This window comes from Cucumis melo, chromosome 8 (genome assembly GCF_025177605.1).
Source record: "Cucumis melo cultivar AY chromosome 8, USDA_Cmelo_AY_1.0, whole genome shotgun sequence".
NCBI classification, from domain to species: Eukaryota; Viridiplantae; Streptophyta; class Magnoliopsida; order Cucurbitales; family Cucurbitaceae; genus Cucumis; species Cucumis melo.
Window position 1 is genome coordinate 8,654,844 of NC_066864.1, and position 19,430 is coordinate 8,674,273.

General features: G+C 25.8%; 1 protein-coding gene across 1 annotated transcript; it reads left to right on the plus strand.

The window, feature by feature from the left end:
• The first annotated feature begins 12,623 nt into the window (after positions 1–12,623).
• LOC103503221 (threonine dehydratase biosynthetic, chloroplastic-like) lies at positions 12,624–16,192 on the plus strand. The gene is made up of 9 exons (XM_051089111.1): positions 12,624–13,215; positions 13,342–13,521; positions 13,829–14,098; positions 14,212–14,418; positions 14,528–14,767; positions 14,893–14,963; positions 15,050–15,167; positions 15,513–15,647; positions 15,762–16,192. Exons 1-9 carry the CDS (start codon positions 12,772–12,774, stop codon positions 15,906–15,908), a joined length of 1,812 nt encoding a protein of 603 aa, XP_050945068.1. The 5' UTR covers positions 12,624–12,771; the 3' UTR covers positions 15,909–16,192.
• The last annotated feature ends 3,238 nt before the right edge of the window (positions 16,193–19,430 follow it).

Genomic DNA, 19,430 nt, shown 5'->3' on the forward strand with positions numbered 1-19,430 from the left:
GAGAATTGGCCGCGGCCATGGTTTGGCCTTTCCCTTTGGTTTTGCCGTTGCCAATGAGTCCATTTACTATTGATTGATATGTTCTTTTAGGATTGAAAAGTGAATAATAATATTGATGATTAATCGTGGCAGAGCCGGGAAATTCATATAGGGACGGACTATATATATATATATATTATGGTTGGCAATAGATCTAGTTTGGGCGGAGGGGGCTCTCCGTCTCCGACGTCCCTATGAATGGTATTTACGTTGTCCCTGCCCCCACCCCCACCATTTGAAAGGGGCAGGGATTCCCCATTCGGAGAAACACATCCTCGGAATGGCCCGTTCTTCGATTCTTCTGTTAATTAATGTACTATCTATAATTTTTTTAAATTTATATTTTAAGACTCTATTAAAAACAAAACTAAAATTTTAGAGATTTGTTAGGCACAAATTTAAGATGCCAGAGAATGAATTTGTAATTTAATATTCAGGGACAGTTTGAAGTAACCGTAGAGTTATGAGGTATTGCTATGATAATCCTAAGGTTGTAATAATATGTGTTTGAACAAAAGTTTATTGTTGGTAGTGTTATGATAATATGTTTTTAAGGGAAGGATTATGATAATTAGTGTCATGATAATACATATTTGGAAGAAAAAGGATTATGATAGATAGTGTATAATAAAATGCGTTTGGGAAAAAAGAATGATAGGTAGTGTTATAATAAAATACATTTGGGGGAAGGATTACGATGTGTAGTGTTATGATTTTTTTTTTTTAATGTATATCCTAATCATATTAGGAAGTAGTTTCAGCCATAAAAAATCATTTTTTTAAAAAAAATTCTTTTGGATCTTTAAGTTTTCTTGTGATTAAAAAATCAGCATTCATTCGATAACTTTCTGTTTTCTATTTTTTTTAAAAAAATATATTTTCTTACCATTTTTTATAATATTTATTAAATTTAATGTTTATTCACCCACAAACTTTTAATGCTAAATAAAATTGAAATTTTTAGTTAAATTTTAATTCTAAAAATAAAAGCAATCCTTTGATTCTTTATCGGTAGTTTCTCAAATTTTGATTCACTAAAACAATAGAAAAAGTAATAACAAAGTATCAAAGTTTGTGTATCCAAATAATATTTATCAACTTAATTTTAATTTTAAAAGATAAACAAAAAATTTTGGTGTGGCTCATCATTACGTTGTTTTTGAAATTAAGTGATCATGTTTCTTAACTACGATAATGAAATTAATAACCAAAATTTTAAAAAAATAATAATAACAAGTTTTTAAAAACTATATTTTTCTTCCCATTTCAACTTAATTTTTTAAAATATTTGTAAAGTAGGTAACTAGTTAATAAAAAATGTTCCTTGAGCTAAATTTTTATAAAACAAACAAAAATAAAAATTTTACTCTCTAATTTTTTTTACAAAAAATAATCTTACTAGATTAATTTTCATAAGATTCTTTTTTTTTTTTTTAATTTTACTGTTTACCCTTTACTAATATTTTAAAATACAATACCGAGTTAAAAAACCTAAATATAAATCTAAAATTTTAATACTATTCTAGGAAGGAAAAATAAAATTGTATATCTCTTTTAATCTTTACGAAATATCATTAATAAAAATAAATAAAGGTGCGAAAATTAAAAAATAAAAAACAAACATGTGTTATGGAGAGGGTTATGAGGTTGAAAATAGGGTAAGGAGGATTAGGTAACCTAATTTCTCTCTTATCATCACCTTATGCTCAAACAAGGAGTGAGCTTCCCGATCCTGCATAAATCCTCCCCAAACATACCCTTATATAATATAAAATTAGCTGTTGTAATTACAAAATTATAAAAGTTTTAAATATATAAGCAAATAAATTTAAAATAAGCAAAATCATTGTAAATAGATCGAACATTATGAAAAATATTTACAAAATTTAATATTCGATAGATCTAAAATTTAATATCAATATATCAATATCTATCGATGATTGATCTGAAATTTTGCTATATTTTGTAAATATTTTTTTTTTGTTCATTTGACGTCCTTATTTTAAAATACTCCTAAAATAAATTATTTTTCTAAAATAATTTATTAAAGATCGAAATTTATTTATATATTTATATGCGTGAAAATTTTAAAATAGAATTATGAGCCATTTTAAAAAACTAGTTTATTACCATGTGCACCGTCCACGTGTATACCTTTTTAATTTTAATTATTTATTAAAATTTAGATAAAATATTATGAAGCACATAGTTAAAACTAATTTAAATTTACATTTCAATTATGTTCATTCACATACTTTTATTCTCAAACTTTTTTTACCATTCAACTATTTTATTAATTTGAGAATTATTCATGGATTATATATCATTCAAAATCACATGGATCATTAATATCTCTATCCACCTACACCATTTCATGTATAGGTGAAACAATCAGTGAATCAGTTTGGTTTTCTCCATGGGTCAAACAATTTTGGACCAATAGAAAAAAATTAAATTATGTAGTATTTTTCTTTTGGGGAAAAAATTGACTATATATATATATGTGAGGAAAATTATTGAGTTATACAACAATCTCATAAAAATAAAAAAAAAATGTTATCATATGATATTACTCTTTTGATTGAGATATGAGAACATAAGAGAAAAACTAAGCGTCGACGCAAATTCATATCTCATGTCTCAAAAATAAAATTAAATGAAATAAAAAAGTGTAAGAAATAAAAAGAGAAGAAGTTGAGTGTAATATGCATACATAAATCATAGCTTATTGGCTAATTAGATCTTGAGTCATGTTTCTTACATTGTTATATTTATATAATTCAAGTGAATTTTATTAGGAATATCTTACGATTCCAATAGAAATGATAAGGGATTGAAACGGTTAGAATTTAATACTGTGATTTTTAATATTTAGACAGTAAATTTATATGTTACAATTGCATTAGTTGTTAACCTAATGATTTTTTTTTCGTTGTTCGTTACCTAATTTTGAAGGGTGTTTTTACAAATAAGTTAATAATTAATAATTAATAAAAATAAAAAGGATTGATCAATAAGGTCCTAATTTAAAGAAAATAATTGAACTTAATTTTTTCGCTAGATACCTAAGCTTGATACTTTGTTTTATTGATATGAATACCTAACCAACTTAAATTTCACATCCCTGTTGATTGATGATATAAATTAGGAAGAACAGTTAACTTAACAAATTGCATTCATACTCGAACAAAAATTCCAATGATAAAGTAACCTATCGTGATATCTCCAAATGAATATATATTATCTTTATTGTTCATGAACAACATCGTTGATAACTCCTTGCCTAGTTAATATTGTTCAACTTAGATCAGAAAGAAGAAAAAAATGTAACCTCAATTTCCAAATAATCATATAAAGAAAGAATGAGTTTTGGAACGGTGAAAAAAATACACATACATGGAAGTATTGTACTGATCACCTCCTTCTTCTCCCTTAATTTTAATTTTCAATTTCTCTCGTTCCAACTTTCTTGGGCTTCCCTCACATAAATCTGCAACAAATTGATTCTTGTAGAATTTTGATATTTTTCGGTCGTTTCATCATTATAATAGCAACATTAAAAATGAATTGTAACCTTCATCATATTTATCCATCAGAAATTAATTTATCAGTTACAAATATCTAATTCTTGGAAAGAATAAAAATTCCTCGGTTTCATTTTTGCTGTCATACATGTAATTGTTTTAAAAATGATTGGATAAATGTGTCCAAAAATATTTTTTTTCTACATTTTACCTTTTTACGTATTATAGATATAGACGATCCAGTATACATCGAAACTTTTTGCAAAATATTTCAAAATCCTCAAGCTATCTATAGTTTATTTGAGGTTTTTTTTTCTATATTTTGTAAATAGTTTCAATATTTTTATCTTTATATCAATTACTCTAAAATTAGTTTAATATTTACTTTAGTATCTAAATTAAATAAATTTATTAATATTAGTTTTTAAAAAAAGAAAAACTAGAATATCTAGTTACTTGCTTACTGTACTAAAAAGTAGAAGCAGCAGTAGCAGTAACATGGAATTGAATGTGCAACCAACAAGAGTTTCCATTTGACCCCCAACCATTGCATCAACATCCTTCTACGAATGATGATTAAAGTTGTTGATGGTGAAGAAAATGGAAGTGTGTATACATGTGAGTTTAAATAGAAATTATCCAACTTTTATCCTTTCTGATTTTGGCAATAATAATGTCTTCTATTTTATTTTTTATTATTTGTAGATCAAGTAGTCAATGGTCTAATCATGTTTTTTCTTCTCTTCCTTTGATAAAGGATTCAAACATTATATCCTAATTTAAAAAAGTTCGAAAATTTTCCCTTTTAGTAATTAAAATGTGTTTGCTAAATTATGAGGTCATATTTATTTCATGGCTTTTTTCGATAAGATTTTAGACATTGCATTTAATAACTCTGTTTGCATTTAATATTATCCAAAAAAAAAGGAAAAGCTTTAAACCCATCTAACTTTTGTTTTTTATATATTATGAGAAATGATAAAAAAAAAAAAAATCGCAAAATTGAAAGAAAAATAATTGTAATGAATTTTTATGTTTTTTTATCAAGTATAAATAGTTTCTTTTTAATTATTTTTTTAAAAATTTTTTTATAATATTACAAAATGGACTACGTTGAGAGATTCACAGCAAAAATATAATTTATTAAATTTCAACTAATAAAAACCCGATTAATATTTTATGTTAGGTTAACTATTTCATCAATTAAATTAATTATTATTATTAATTATTAATATTCTAATTAATTTACATTTCATTTATTTTTTAGTAATTAATTTAAATAATTTGATTCATTATGTTTGATAAATGTTTTTTTTTTTTGTTAAAGTATTGATTTATTTTTATGTTAAATAATTAATTACTATAACAATAAATTAAGTAACGTTGAATTTATGTAATGACTAAATCATTGGTCTACACGCATTTAGTTAAGTAATTGCTTAAAACTTTGATTTTCAAGGAAGAAATGGGCAAATTTAACGCATATATTTAAAAGGTATTTTTAAAAGTAACAAAATAAATTAAAATATTTACGAGTTATAGCAAAATTTTGAATTTTATTAATGATAGACACTGATTGACTTTTATTACTATCTATCAATGTTTATTATCGATAGAATCTAAAATTTCGTTATATGTTGTAAATATTTTATCAAATTTGCTATTTATGATAATTCTCCTATATTTAACTTTAAACATCAACTATTCTTGCCTATTCAAACATAGACATTTAAATTTTGAATGTTTAATATTTATGTATTTAGAAAAAAAAATCTACAATTGACCCTAAAACTACTTTTAGTTAATTACTAGATATTAGAATGAATATAAGTTATTTCTAATTATTTTATGTGATTTGTTTCTTACTAAAATTTCTAATTTAACAAAAAAAAAGAATTGAGTTTAACAAATTACTATATTTGTTAATGTTTTCTCTTTTTTATACATATACTATGACATTTTAAAATTTATAATTAAAAATGTGCTTAGACTAAAAATATAAAATTATATGGTTGTGAAAATTTTCACCACTTGATTATAGAATGATATAAAAACAATTTTTAAAAGTGTGATTAAAATTATCTACAAAACACATATTTATTAAACTGGATAAATCTAAAAATATAAAATAAGATATAAATACTCTTCCGTACAAATCTTAAGATAGGAAGAAGGATAAGAATCACATACACATTAATGATAAATTTAAAAATCAAATCATCGATGATAAGATTTTGGATAATTTTATCAACGACTAAATATTATATACATTTAATGAAGAAGAAAAATTTCAAATCAAAACCCCAATGATAGTCTTGGATAATGTGCATGTCAATTATTGTGCATAACATTACAACGTCTCATACATCCTCCTTTTTATATAAATTTAGGGTAAAATAATTTTGTTATATTTATAAATTTTTGAAACGGCATTGTAATTTCAGAAATGTTCAGTGATATAAAATAAAGTCTTTGTTTAATTTTTTAGAACATTAATTTATGTGCAATTAAATTATACGGTCATTTTAGTTTTTATATGATAATATTTGATAATATCTAATTGATTCGATTTTTTATCATGTACAAATAATTATATTATAACTCATATAAAAAATAATAATAAAACCCAATTTTTCATCAACTATGCATATATTAGAAACTCTTCTAATACCTCCTATTAAATATCAAACCTTGTATGATGTACTATATTTATTATTTTTTTTCTTCTTCTTTTTAGCAACCCAAATCATGTACTATTCAGCATCATTTAATTTATATTTTTCTAAGTTAATTAGTTTGATCAATTTCAGTTCTCTTACGATCCAAAAAAATATAATGATAAAATAGAGAGATCTTTATCAATCTCTTTGATATTTTATTAAAATGAGTACATCGATTGACATAAAAAATTATATTATCAACCTAATCTTTTTCAAACCATATCCATACACACACACACATATATATATATATATATATATATTTATTGGTCGTAGTCTTTTTGAGTGTAAAACATAATTGATATAATCGTTATAGCTTTATTTTAAGATAATCATATAATTTGTAACCATTATAGTTTATCAATGGACAGTGGCGGATCCATAAATTTTATATAGGGAGGCACCGGACACTATATAATAAACACACTAAAAAATGTTTAAAAAATATATCGACGTTTCGTTGATGCTTCAATAACATTCACTACATTTGTAGTAATAAACGAAAAACTAGCAATTTCCACGTGATTTTTTGTAATGTAAAATGAATTTAAAAATTGCATAAAAAAAATAATACATTTTTTTTATGAAATATTAATGTCAATAAAATTGGCATTTGGATTGTTTGGAGAAATAAAATTATTAAAATATTGCAAAATTATCTTATAGTCTTTAATTTTAAAATAAAATAAATTAAATATATATATATATATATATATATATATATGAAAAAGTAATGTAAATATGTGAATTTAAAAATTATATAAAAAAAAAAAGAAAAAACATAAAATCTATATGGAGGGAGCTGGTAGTAATGGAGTGGATACGACTTTATCAAAACCAAAATTTAGTTAGAAAAACATTATTTAATATATATTATAATCTTAATACATATTGTAATATGAAACTTTAAAATTAATGGATCTGTCCTGCTAACGGTGATATTTTTTTGTTTTTGGTTTTTGTCACGTGGGAAAACATTGGTATGATTGAGTTTATTGAAAGCTGTCTACTTAAACTTTTCAGCTAGGTGGGCATTTATTGTCAAACAATAAATTTGAATCCAATGTCATCTAATATTGTTTCCTGTAATTATTGTCCAGTAAATATTTATTTCAATATAAACTACCCATATTAAAAAAATGTAGAATTATAGTATTTCTTTTTTTGTTTTTTCTTTTTCACAAAAATAATAAAATTCATAATATAGAAACTATACTTATTTATTATTTATTTTGTTTAAGTTGGAAGGAACATAATAAATGATTGAATGAAGAATGATGGGTGCGGTATGGTGCTGTGCTGCTGAACATCTACACTGCTTTCTTTCCTATAACTACGAATCTCAGCATTCGTTAAAATTACTAAATATCAATTTGGTAATTTTAGATTAATACAAATAACTAAAATTAATTTTAGGTTAAAAGAAAGTATAATCTTAAACTCTATAAAACCAATTTCAAACTTAACTAAAAAACTTAGACATAAAAATTTAAGATTTTGAAAACTAGACATCAAATTGTAGCTCAACTCGATGAGTTTGTAATATTTTAAAACTTATTTTTTTAGTCTATGAATTTTAAAAGTTAAAAATAATAAACATACCATTTTTTAATATATTAAACATATTCCGTGATAAGATTATGAATCGATCCTTGATGAACTTCTAGTAAGAATACAAAATTTAAAGTTGATTCACTCAGATGATTCAAGTGAGATATTTATATATTTGATCTCTTTAAAAGACATTTAATTTGTTGGATCTTTAAAAACCACATAATTTTAAAATTCTATAAAGACTATAGCCACAAGAATTTAAAAGGAAAAGTAACAAATATATTTGAATAAAGCAAATATAAATATCAAAGAGATTGTGTGCACATGTCCCAGAAGCGTCTAAGAGTTTGATTTAATTATTATCTACTTTATGGTAATCTCTTTGATATATAATAATAAATATTTTGTCTTTTATAGGATCTCCAAAGATTCGACAACTATTTTAAATCCCAATAAATATGATTTCCCAAGTCCTGTTCTAACTTCTAAATAAATGCACAGTTGATCAAAAATCGTATAAATAAAGTTTGAATTTGTGCTCGTGGTATTAATTTTTGTTAGGTGGGTATCACAATATTCTATTGATATTTTAATCATATTTTTAAAGTTATTTTTAAATATAATAAAATTATATAAATAAATAATTATTGTTCCTAAAATATAATCGTCTATTTATTATGTATAACGATATATTAGGGATAGAAATATTACCTATATATATTTATAGCAGTCCATCTTAACATATTGGAAGCTATAATAAATATACCATAACATATTTAATATATATTTGTAATATTTTCAAAAAATTTATCATTTAAAATAAAATTTTCTCTTTTTATAAAATTGAGATTTCTAAAAAAGAAAAATTTAAACATTTTAACCGTTCTTCAAAAAAAAAAAAAAAAGTTTGAGAAAATACCACTAAACTTCGTATTTTAGACAAAAGAGAAAAACCTTCAAATTTGTAAATTTTTAAATGTTTCGTAAGTACTAATTTTAATACGATTTGTTAAAAAAAATCTTTTCATTAGTTTTTTTTTTTTTTTTTTAAATCATTAGTATTGTGTATCACAGATATTATTAAATTTTTAAAAGTAAAAAAAATAAAAGCCCTTAAGATTAAAAAAATACTATTGTTCGGGTAGAAACAAACATAGTCTAAATACCTTTTCATTTTTCCAGAAAAATGATATAACGTTTTAAAAAAAGGGTTTTACAAGCATTTTTTAAATAAAATCTAAACGGTCTATTCAAACTTAACGATAAAAAGATATTTTTAATTTTAAAACTTTAAAAAATTTATAAATATTTTTTTTACACAAATTACAAAGTTTAAGAACATTTATCAATCAAACTACCTAAAGTTATAGTTATAGGTTACATATTTTTTTCTTGTACAATTTATCCTTATTTAAAAGAGGGATGACAATAGTTGTTGGTACACTAAGACCATTAAAGTCGACGAGATATTATGGATATTATATTTGAAATAATGGGAGAAACTTCTGCCACTCATTCTTCTTACGCACAATATTTTTGTTTATTGTTTTTCCTTTTCTTGAAACGTCATCCTTTTTCTACCCATTAATATTATACTTTGGCTACTTCACCCACAAATGTTTTAACTCCTATAATTATTGAAAATATTTAAGTAAAAAGAGTATTTTATATTTACAAAATATAATTTTTTTTTTAAAGATTTTATTAATAATACACTTAATAAACATCCATACAGTTTTATCTGTTCAATCTTCTATTCTTTTAACAAGATATAAGAGGGAAGAAAAATAAGTAGGTATAAATAAATATGGGTTGATACATCTCATGCTTTATACCAAAAGCGATGATTCTACTGAAATAAAACACAAAATACAAAGTGAGAATTTGGAGCACTAAGATGATTGTCGTCCTTCAAGTTGAAAATTGATTTATCCATAGAACTGAATGTTGATATCTGCTGTTTCTTTCCATTCACAAGCATGCAGTACCATTAAGATTGGTGCAAAAATGATCCTTTTAGTGGATGTGTATGAGTAGGATGTATTTGGGTTCAGTTAATTTAGGCGTATATAGAGACAAGAAAAGCAGCCAAATAAAGACCTGCAGAGAAGAAAAGAGCAGACGACTTTGGAGAAATTAGAAAGACCATCGCAGACATAAATCGACTGTGGATTCCTCATGCTTCTTACCGATGATGCTCCGGTTAGAATTAAGAAGCTCGATAGAATCTTGTAATTAATAACATGAATATAATTTGAAATTTTCGAAAATAGAGTGTTTTGTTGTTCACAATAATATCTTTTGGTCAAATTTTGCTATATTAATTTTATGATATTTAATAGTTTTGTTATTTAAAATAATTTTTTTATATCATTTTTCTAAAAAGTTATCTTCAAAATAAAAGATTGGGATGGATACAACTTTTAAGTTGTTATCATTTTAGAAATTGAAGTTGATGAAGATAAAAGGATGAAATTGTTAACATCCACAGACAAAAGAAATAACAAGTTGAGTACTTACGTACTATTTTGACAACCTAATTATGTTCATATCTCAACAATATATCTCCAAGTGTGTACTTGTAAAACAATATGTACATCTATATCCATGAAACAATGTATGACATATATCATAAATTTTCTAGAAATAAGATGCTACCCTGCTATATCTCTATCGTTCCATGATATCCTTAATATTTCGGTAATATATTGCTAAAATATCACAAATAATTTCCATCCATACACCTTGATATATACAATAAAAATAATTATTAAATATAGCAAAATTTATAAATGATAGACTTTTATCGTTGATAGACCAATATTTTCAACATGGTCTATTAATGATAGAATTCAATCGTTAATAGATTCTGACATATTTTGCTATATTTACAATTTTTTTAAAAAATGTTGATATATGTTAAATATTTTGAATCTAATTACTACATTTGTAATGACTATTCTTTAGAACTAAAAATACAATACAAATTGTTATCCGCTTATAATATAATATTGAAAAGAAAAACATGAAGTTCTAAGTCAATAATAAAAGGAAGGAACCCTTTTGTTAGCCATTTTTTCTGCAATATAAATTTACTTTATGTTGGTTGAAGGAACTTTTTTTAGTTAATTTTTTTCTGTGTAAAAATGGATTAAAATACAACAAAAACACTATTTTTGAGTTCTTCCCAAATACTTAAGTTTCTTTAAAAATAATTTATATTTTAAATTAAACACGTTCTAGATAAATTCATTGTGTTTCTAACTTTTGTTCTTGTGCCTTGATCATTTTTTCTTAAAGGGTTGATGAGTTACGTGTTTGTTTGCGATATTTGAACTAATACACCAACGTTCTTTTTCCTTTTCAAAACAAAGTGCAACTCTTTTGTCACATTGCATTCATTATATTCCAAATTAAGTAATTAAATATACTATCTCTATATTTCTTTTTCATTGGATTTAATCTTTACTACTCTTCTAATTATTAATTACATAAAGACAAAATCTGAGTTCACATGTGGCTTTTTTAATTTACATTGGACGGAAACTAAAGTTTAGTATTTTTAGTTCATTAACTTATTCATGAGAACGTGGATTAAACCCTTTTTGAATGAGTTACTATTGACTTAAACTTATTTTGATAATAAAATTAATTTATTTAAGACAATATAGTAAAAGAATTGTTTTAAATGATATTTAAAATGAAATGATTTCAATGCGCTAAACTCATGGAAAGGACATAGAGAAAGAGATTGTCCCAAAATGGTAAGATTGAAAATGAGTGCACAATAATTGGCATTCAAATTATTCAAATTTCTCTTTCCTTAACCGACACTTCATTCTCATCTTCCCTCTTCTTGTTTTTCAATTTTAGATTTTTCTATACTACCTTTTAAGGGGAATAACAATTATTATAGGAAAAAATGAATGGAAAGTATTTACATAATATAGGAAAAATAGAAAAGAAAAACAGTAGAATGATTTTACTATATTTTGTAAATAGTTTTAATATTTTACCTTTTTTAATGTCCTGACTTTTATCTTGTTTTTTTAATATTTTTACATATATTCTTTAATTCAAAAGTTCCGTAAATTTTGCAAAGAAAAAAAAAAGTTTTGTTTTGAATTTTACCTTTTAAAATGTATACACATACAAGTGATTAAAAAATAAAAAAATATATAGTACATTATGTTATAAACTAAATTATTCTTTTTGTTAAATATAAAAAAATATTATTGTAAAGGATTAAACTGCTATAAATATCACCTTATTTTTAAATCCAATTTTTACACTTTAATTTTAAATAATTCATTTAAATCTCTAAAATTATGGTAAAAATACTAAACTTAAATTTGAGTTAGACACCCATATATACCGATAAAAATCTATCTAACTTTTATTTGTTTGATATAGAATCTAAACTTTTACTATATTATATAAATATTTTAAAAATAAGTTGTCAAAAATGGCAAAATGAATAAATTATTTATATTTTATGAAAAAATTAAGTATAATTAGTTTTTGCCTTTTAGTGGCTTTTTTTTACATAGAGTAGAAATAGTTTGTATTTTTTTTATTAAATTCTTATAAAAAAATTTATTTTTAATTATTTTGGTATATTTGAAAATGTCCAATATAGAAGAAAGTATGTACATATTATACAATATTACAAGATGAACAATAAGTATAAAAGTTTTTATCATTATTCAAGTGGGGTATACACATAAGAATTGAAAAAGAGAAAATGAGATGATTAGAAAATACGGGGTTTACGTGGAAAAAGTAGAAAGGTATTATTCTATTCTCTTTATGGAAAGCTTTTGTAGATAGACCATTTGGATTTGTATTTAAACCCAACATACCCACTTCCATTTTCATCACCAAACCAACCAAGCTGCTAGATTTTAATTACTCTTCCATTATTATTCAAGAAAATGTCATTTTGGCCGAGGGAACAGCCAAGAGGAGGAAGGGCAGGACATGACCGCCATTCCCAAGACCAATGGGAACACCAAGAAGGAAGGGGAAGGCCAGAGCATGGCTTTCATTTCCAAATGCCAAACCCATGGGAACAACAACAACCCCACCCAACAACTCAAAGGGACCATGCCCCGGTTGCAGATCCTAAGAATAATGAGACTATTATGATTAAGATTCCGGCCGTGTCATGGAAAGAGCTGCAGTACCCGTCTGGGAAGCTCGGCGCCGTTCCTAAACGGCCCGAGGTTATTGATGAACAAAAACAGATGGAATATTTGAAAAAGATCTTGAGTTCTAAGGTGTACGATGTCACTTCTGAATCCCCATTGCACTTTGCACCTAATTTATCTAAAGGATTGGGAGTCAATATATGGCTCAAGAGGGAAGACACACACCCGGTAACTAAAATTAATTATTTAATTAGGCTCCGTTTATAACTATTTTGTTCTTTTTTTTCTTCTCTTTTTTAAAAAATTAAACGAATAGACACCAATTTCATCTCCAACTTTCAAATTTGCATGCAGGTGTATTCGTTCAAGCTGAGAGGAGCTTATAACATGATGTCATCTCTTCCAAAAGAAGAATTAGAAAAAGGAGTTATTAGTGCTTCAACTGGGAATCATGCCCAAGGTGTTGCATTTGCTGCTTCTAAATTAAAAACTCAATCTCTCATTGTTATGCCTCGTTCAACCCCACCAAATAAGGTATATTGTTCATTATTAGATAATCTTTTTTTTTTTTTTTTTTCTGAATTATATGACTCAGCTCTCGGGCGGATTTAGTTAAGCTTTAGGGACCTCGAACCCTCAACTTTTATGGCATTTATATAATATATATTACAAGCTTCCATAATATTAGAATTGCTAGTTATTGGTAAATCTATCTTTCAAGCCTCGTCTTCTATCTATCCTGGTTCAAGTTTTTACCTTTTTTTATATAAATTAAGCCTCCCGTCAACAAGATATTTAGATCCGTCGCTGATTTTAGCTTGTTTTCTTATTATAACAACAGATTGAGGCAGTTAAGAATTTGGGAGGAAATGTTGTTTTGTTTGGAGATACTTTCGATGACGCACTTGAACATGCTAAACAGCTGAGTCAAGAACGCAACCTTAAAATAATACCTCCATTTGATGATGAAGATATCATTGTAGGCCAGGGAACTGTTGGGATGGAAATTGGACGTCAAATGAGGGAACCACTGGATGCAATTTTTGTCCCTGTTGGGGGTGGTGGTCTTCTCGCTGGTGTCGCTTCTTTTTACAAGCTGATTTATCCTGAAGTATGATTGAATCCTTCATCATTCCAAACATACCCTATATATATATGTTATATTTTATGTCGTAATTAATTAAGATATTAAACATGTAATTAACATGATCATATATACAACAGGTAAAGATAATTGGGGTGGAGCCACATGATGCAAATTCAATGGCATCTGCATTATATAGTGATCAAATCGTACAAGTATTTGATATTGGAACTTTTGCTGATGGTGTGGATATTAAACGAGTTGGGGATGAGACTTTTCGAATTAGTAGAGAACTCGTGGATGGTATAGTTCTTGTTGATAAAAACGACATAGCTGCCGCAATCAAGGTTACATTATTTCATCATTTGTATTTCTAAAATAATCTAAAATTTTAAGTTTTTGGATCCATAGGAAGGTAATTCAAATATTATGTTTGTTTTGTCGATATCATAACAGGAAGTGTACGAGGACACAAAGAGCATGTTGGAACCTGCAGGAGCTCTTGCCGTTGCTGGAGCAAAAGCATATTGTAAATATAACAATATCAAAGGAGGAAATGTTGTTGCAATAACAAGTGGTGCAAATATGAACTTTGATCAATTAGGTAGCATTGCTGATAAAGTTGAATCTGAGGCTACCTTTGCAACTATACTCCCAGAGAAACCTGGAACCTTGAAATCGACATTATCTCACTTGGTAATTTGTCCATTATTCCAACGATCTTCTTTAAATACTTAATTACTTTGATATACAGTTTTAATGTTGATCCTAATTAATTACAATAAATGCATGTGATATATATAGTTTAATTTAATCTGTAGGTGGGATCAAGAAACATTACAGAAATTAAGTACAGACATAACTCTGAAAAGGACGCTATGGTGTTTTATAGGTAATAATTTTAAAGTTTTTGTGTTGGTTATTAATTAATTTTACTCTCATTATTATACTTATAATAATAATTATTATTATTTGTAGTGTTTGGCTGAGTGACGTTTCAGAACTTGAAGATGTGAAGAAGCAGATAGAATCTTCAACATTTGAAACTTATGATCTCACAAATAATGAAGTATTCAAGAATCACCTGCGTTACATGGTAATTTTTGTCGAGAACAGCTGCAAATGTACCCATTACAATCAAAATATAATATCAGCAAATATAGCAATAATTTCAAAAAATTACAAATATATACAATAGAATTTATCGATCATAGAAATCTATCACTAATAAATATTATATTTCAAATATTGGTCCATCGTTGATAGATGTCTATATTGTTGTATTTGCAATTTTCCTTGAAAATGTTGCTATACACACCCTTGATTATTATTCATAAAATTGTTAATATTTGTAATTTACCTTTCTTATTATTATCCTCTCCTCATACTGAGCTTTAAAATATGCTAGTTTAAAAATATACACCATGATAATTTATGTCAGGTCGGAGGTAGATCAAATGTTCCAAATGAAGTTTTCTATCGTTTTACTCTACCAGAAAGGCCAGGAGCTCTATCACAGTGCTTAGATGCTTTAAGTCCACGTTGGAATATTAGCTTAATTCACTATCGTAGACAGGTATAAAAAAGCTAATAATTAAAGTGTTGATATGATTAAATTGATGAAGTAAATTTTGGTAATTGAAATATAAAAGATATATATCAATATATATGTGTGTTGTGTTTTGTGTAGGGTACAATAAGTGCAGATGTATTAGTTGGACTTCAGGTTCCTGATTCAGATATGGGTGAATTCAATGAAAGAGCTAAGAAGCTTGGGTTTGAGTATGGTGCTGTTGCTTATGATGATCCTGCATCCAAGCTCTTCACATACATTTAACTAAAACCAATATCTCATATCATCATTATTCCTTGTGGTTCCTTCGATTATAACCTTTCATTTGGATGTATGAAGTCATTTAATTAATTATGTCATTAATTTCAATTTGAATTGTAGTTTTAATTTATCCCAAAGGAAGAGCATAGTGTGTGTGACAAAAAAATAAGCTCTTTCTCTGTTTGATCTTCTGATGGATAAATAAAAGGGGTGATGATGAGTTACTATATAATGTAATGCATTTGTACGGAAAAGAATATTAATATATATATATCTATATTTATATATAAGCTCTCTCTCTCTCTAATGATTTGTTTTTACAAAGACCAAAAGAAATAATAATAATAATAATAATAAAAAAGAAAAGAAAATATAATTTAAATCAGCTAAACTAATTAACAATAAAATAAGATCATCCAAGTGACAAATATTTTGTACATTTCAAAATAAAAACTATATACTATAATTAAATATGTCTAACAACAACAGATGTTTGATCTCCTATACATCACATATAATTGTTTTTTTTTTAAATAAAAAAAAATTAAAGTCCAAGAATTTAAAAGGAAAGTAATAATATATAATAATAGACAAAACAGAGATATATGAAAGAAATTGATTGTAGCATTGTGAGATTCTGTCCACATCTCTCAAAAGCATATAAGAGTTGGGTTTAATTAATATTTACTTTGTGATATGCTTTTGATAATACATATAATATATATTTTGTCTTCTATAGGATTTCCAAAAGATTTGATAAATTTTAAATCCCAATAATGTACATGTACTAATAATTAAATGCATAGTTGATGAAAAATCATATAGTTTAAAGCTTCAAAGTAGTACTTATGGTATTATTCAAGTTTTTGGTGGATATGCCAATGTTTTCCTCTTTGGACATTTTTATATTTTTATTGATTTTGCATTGACACCAAAAATATTTTTATTACTTCATTAAAATAAAACTAATAAAAGATTAGTGAACAACAAAATGACTGTAAATATGGAAATACTATAAATGATATTTCTTTAAAATTATCCTAAACAGTAAAATTGTTGAAACATATTCATGAAGTATAGAAAATTTGAAAATTTGAGATTCTTTCTATAATAGATATTGGTAAATGTTTAGATTTGATATTTTGTAATGTTTGGTTAGATTTAAAAATATTTATTTCTTTAGTGGATTGAAAATGTAAAAATATTTATCTATTAATTAAATTTTTTGTATTTTACATAGAGATTTTGAAATTTTTGCTAAGGGACATCGTAATTTTAACAATTTTTAGAGTTAGTTTTAGACTAAGTTATACCAAATACTTTCTGTTTGTATGTGGAGGGTGTTTTTGAACTTGTTTTAAGTTTTTAAGAGCATCTTTGGAAGGTCATAAATATTTATAAACAAAATTTTAGCAGTTTTACATCCAAAATAAATATAATAACATAATTTTTAACTCTTTTTAAAATTTAGAAAAATATTTTCGAAACATCCGAAAGTTCAATCTAGTTGAGATGTTCCAATTCATTCTTTCTTCTTAGTCTTTTTTTTTCAAACTATATTTTTGTAATTTTTGAAAGTTAAATTGATATTTTCGACACAAAAAACAAAGTTTTAGGATATTTTCACAATTTGTCAAAGTAAGCACAGTCTAATTAATATAGTATTTCTACTATCAAAGGTAACTTTAAAGTTATTACATACATTTATCGTTAAAAAGAGAAAAAATAAAGTACTTTTTTATAATCTAGCAAAAATTTTAAATAGAGTTTGTACATTAACATGATAGCTAATAATCTCGATATATTTTCAATACTATTTAGGGTATATATAAAAGGATGGAAGTGGAGAAACTTTTTGTTTTCAATTTTGTCATTTCTTTTAGTTCATTTACTTATTTCCTACGTAATTTATCTTTTAACTTTATTTTTCAATTTGAAATTAATTATTATAATTATTATTTCATTTCTCTCGACTATTCATCTTTCCTTCTCATACTAACTCTTTTGTATCTCTCTCAATTTTTCAAATTCTTTCTTTTAGCTTTTAACTTTGTTTTTCAATTTGAAATTAGTTGTTGTGATTATTATCTCATTTCTCCCAACTATTCACATTCCCTTCTCATATTAACCTTTTTGTATTTCTTTCAACCTTTCAAATTCTTCATTTTCAAATTTTTTACTATAAATATCTCATTCTTTTTATTTCTATTTATGTTCACAAGTCAAAACAAAATGTTAAGAGTGAATAATAAATCAAATAATGCTTTTCTATTCGCTTCTTTTTTTTTTTGTTCTCTATTTTTTTTTATATAGAAGTATGCTTGTGTATATTTCTTCATTTATATGTTTCTTTTTAGTACACAACATAAGTTGATCAAACTTGAACCACCAATTTCGTAGTTGACATGTACATATGTCTATACTCTTTATGTTTAAAACATGTAATATTGAGAATATTTTTTAATGTAACTATGAGAATTTTGCTCATGTTTTTTTTTTAAGTAACCTCTAGAAAAGAGAAGCACCTTCTCTTAGTGTACACGCACAAGATATCCCCCCAAGGATAGCCTTTATCTTCAACACACGAGCTTCTATACAAGCCTTCAAAGGATGAGAGATTGAAAAAGATTAGAATTAAGGCCTTTCATTCATTAAGAATGCTCCAAGGATGCGTATCAGAGAGCATCTTGCGAACACATCCTATCTTGAGCATGTATAAGAAATCAAAGGTTGAGAGCTCCCTAACCATAAAAATAGAAATAAAAGTGTTGAATAAGAAATTTTGGAACTAATCACAAATTGTCACATCATCTACTAAAATAATTATATTTGGGATTAACTAAAAATTGACATGTGTCCCAAATTAAATTTAAAAACAAATTGGACAATTCTAATGATGTCACGTGTCTTTATTATGATAATTGAGTCAAATTAATTATTTTGGTTCAATTAAATATTGTTTAGTTAGACTAAAATTCAATTGAGCCCAATAAGCTTAATTTAGCCTAAAATAAAATATGACCCAAATCCATGTGATTGAGCCCATGGGTATGGTCCATGGACCAGAACAGACTCAAGTCCATAAAAGCCCACCATGGAACTCTATAAATAGAGGAGTTCTCTTCATTTGTGGGGTTGAAAATTTTTGACTCCAGAAGGTCTAGAGAGAATTCTTCCAAGAGATAAAAGCCTCCTCAACTCCTGAAGTCAACCACCCTCGAAGATTGAAGCTCTTGAAGATACAAGCTTTCTTCCAAAACTCCAATTTCAAGAACATTTTCAAAGATTGAAGCTCCTTTGAAGATCCAAGCTTTCTTCCAAGTTTCCAACTTCAAGAACACCCTCGAAGATTGAAGCTCCTTTGAAGATCCAAGCATTCTTCCAAGACTCCAACTTCAAGAACCTCACGTGTTTCGCTTCCTCAAATTAAGCATAAGCATCCAGCCGAGAGAGAATCAGAGGATCAAATTCTAGAGATCGAACCACATCGCATCGAATCAACATAAATACAACATCAACACAAGT

What these genes read in the sequence shown, in the direction of transcription:
- LOC103503221 (XM_051089111.1), top strand. Translation starts at nt 12,772, where the DNA reads ATGTCATTTTGGCCGAGGGAACAGCCAAGAGGAGGAAGGGCAGGACAT. An exon ending in GTTCAACCCCACCAAATAAG is followed by an intron (nt 13,522 to 13,828) that starts GTATATTGTTCA and finishes TTATAACAACAG; the next exon opens with ATTGAGGCAGTTAAGAATTT. An exon ending in TAATTCACTATCGTAGACAG is followed by an intron (nt 15,648 to 15,761) that starts GTATAAAAAAGC and finishes TGTTTTGTGTAG; the next exon opens with GGTACAATAAGTGCAGATGT.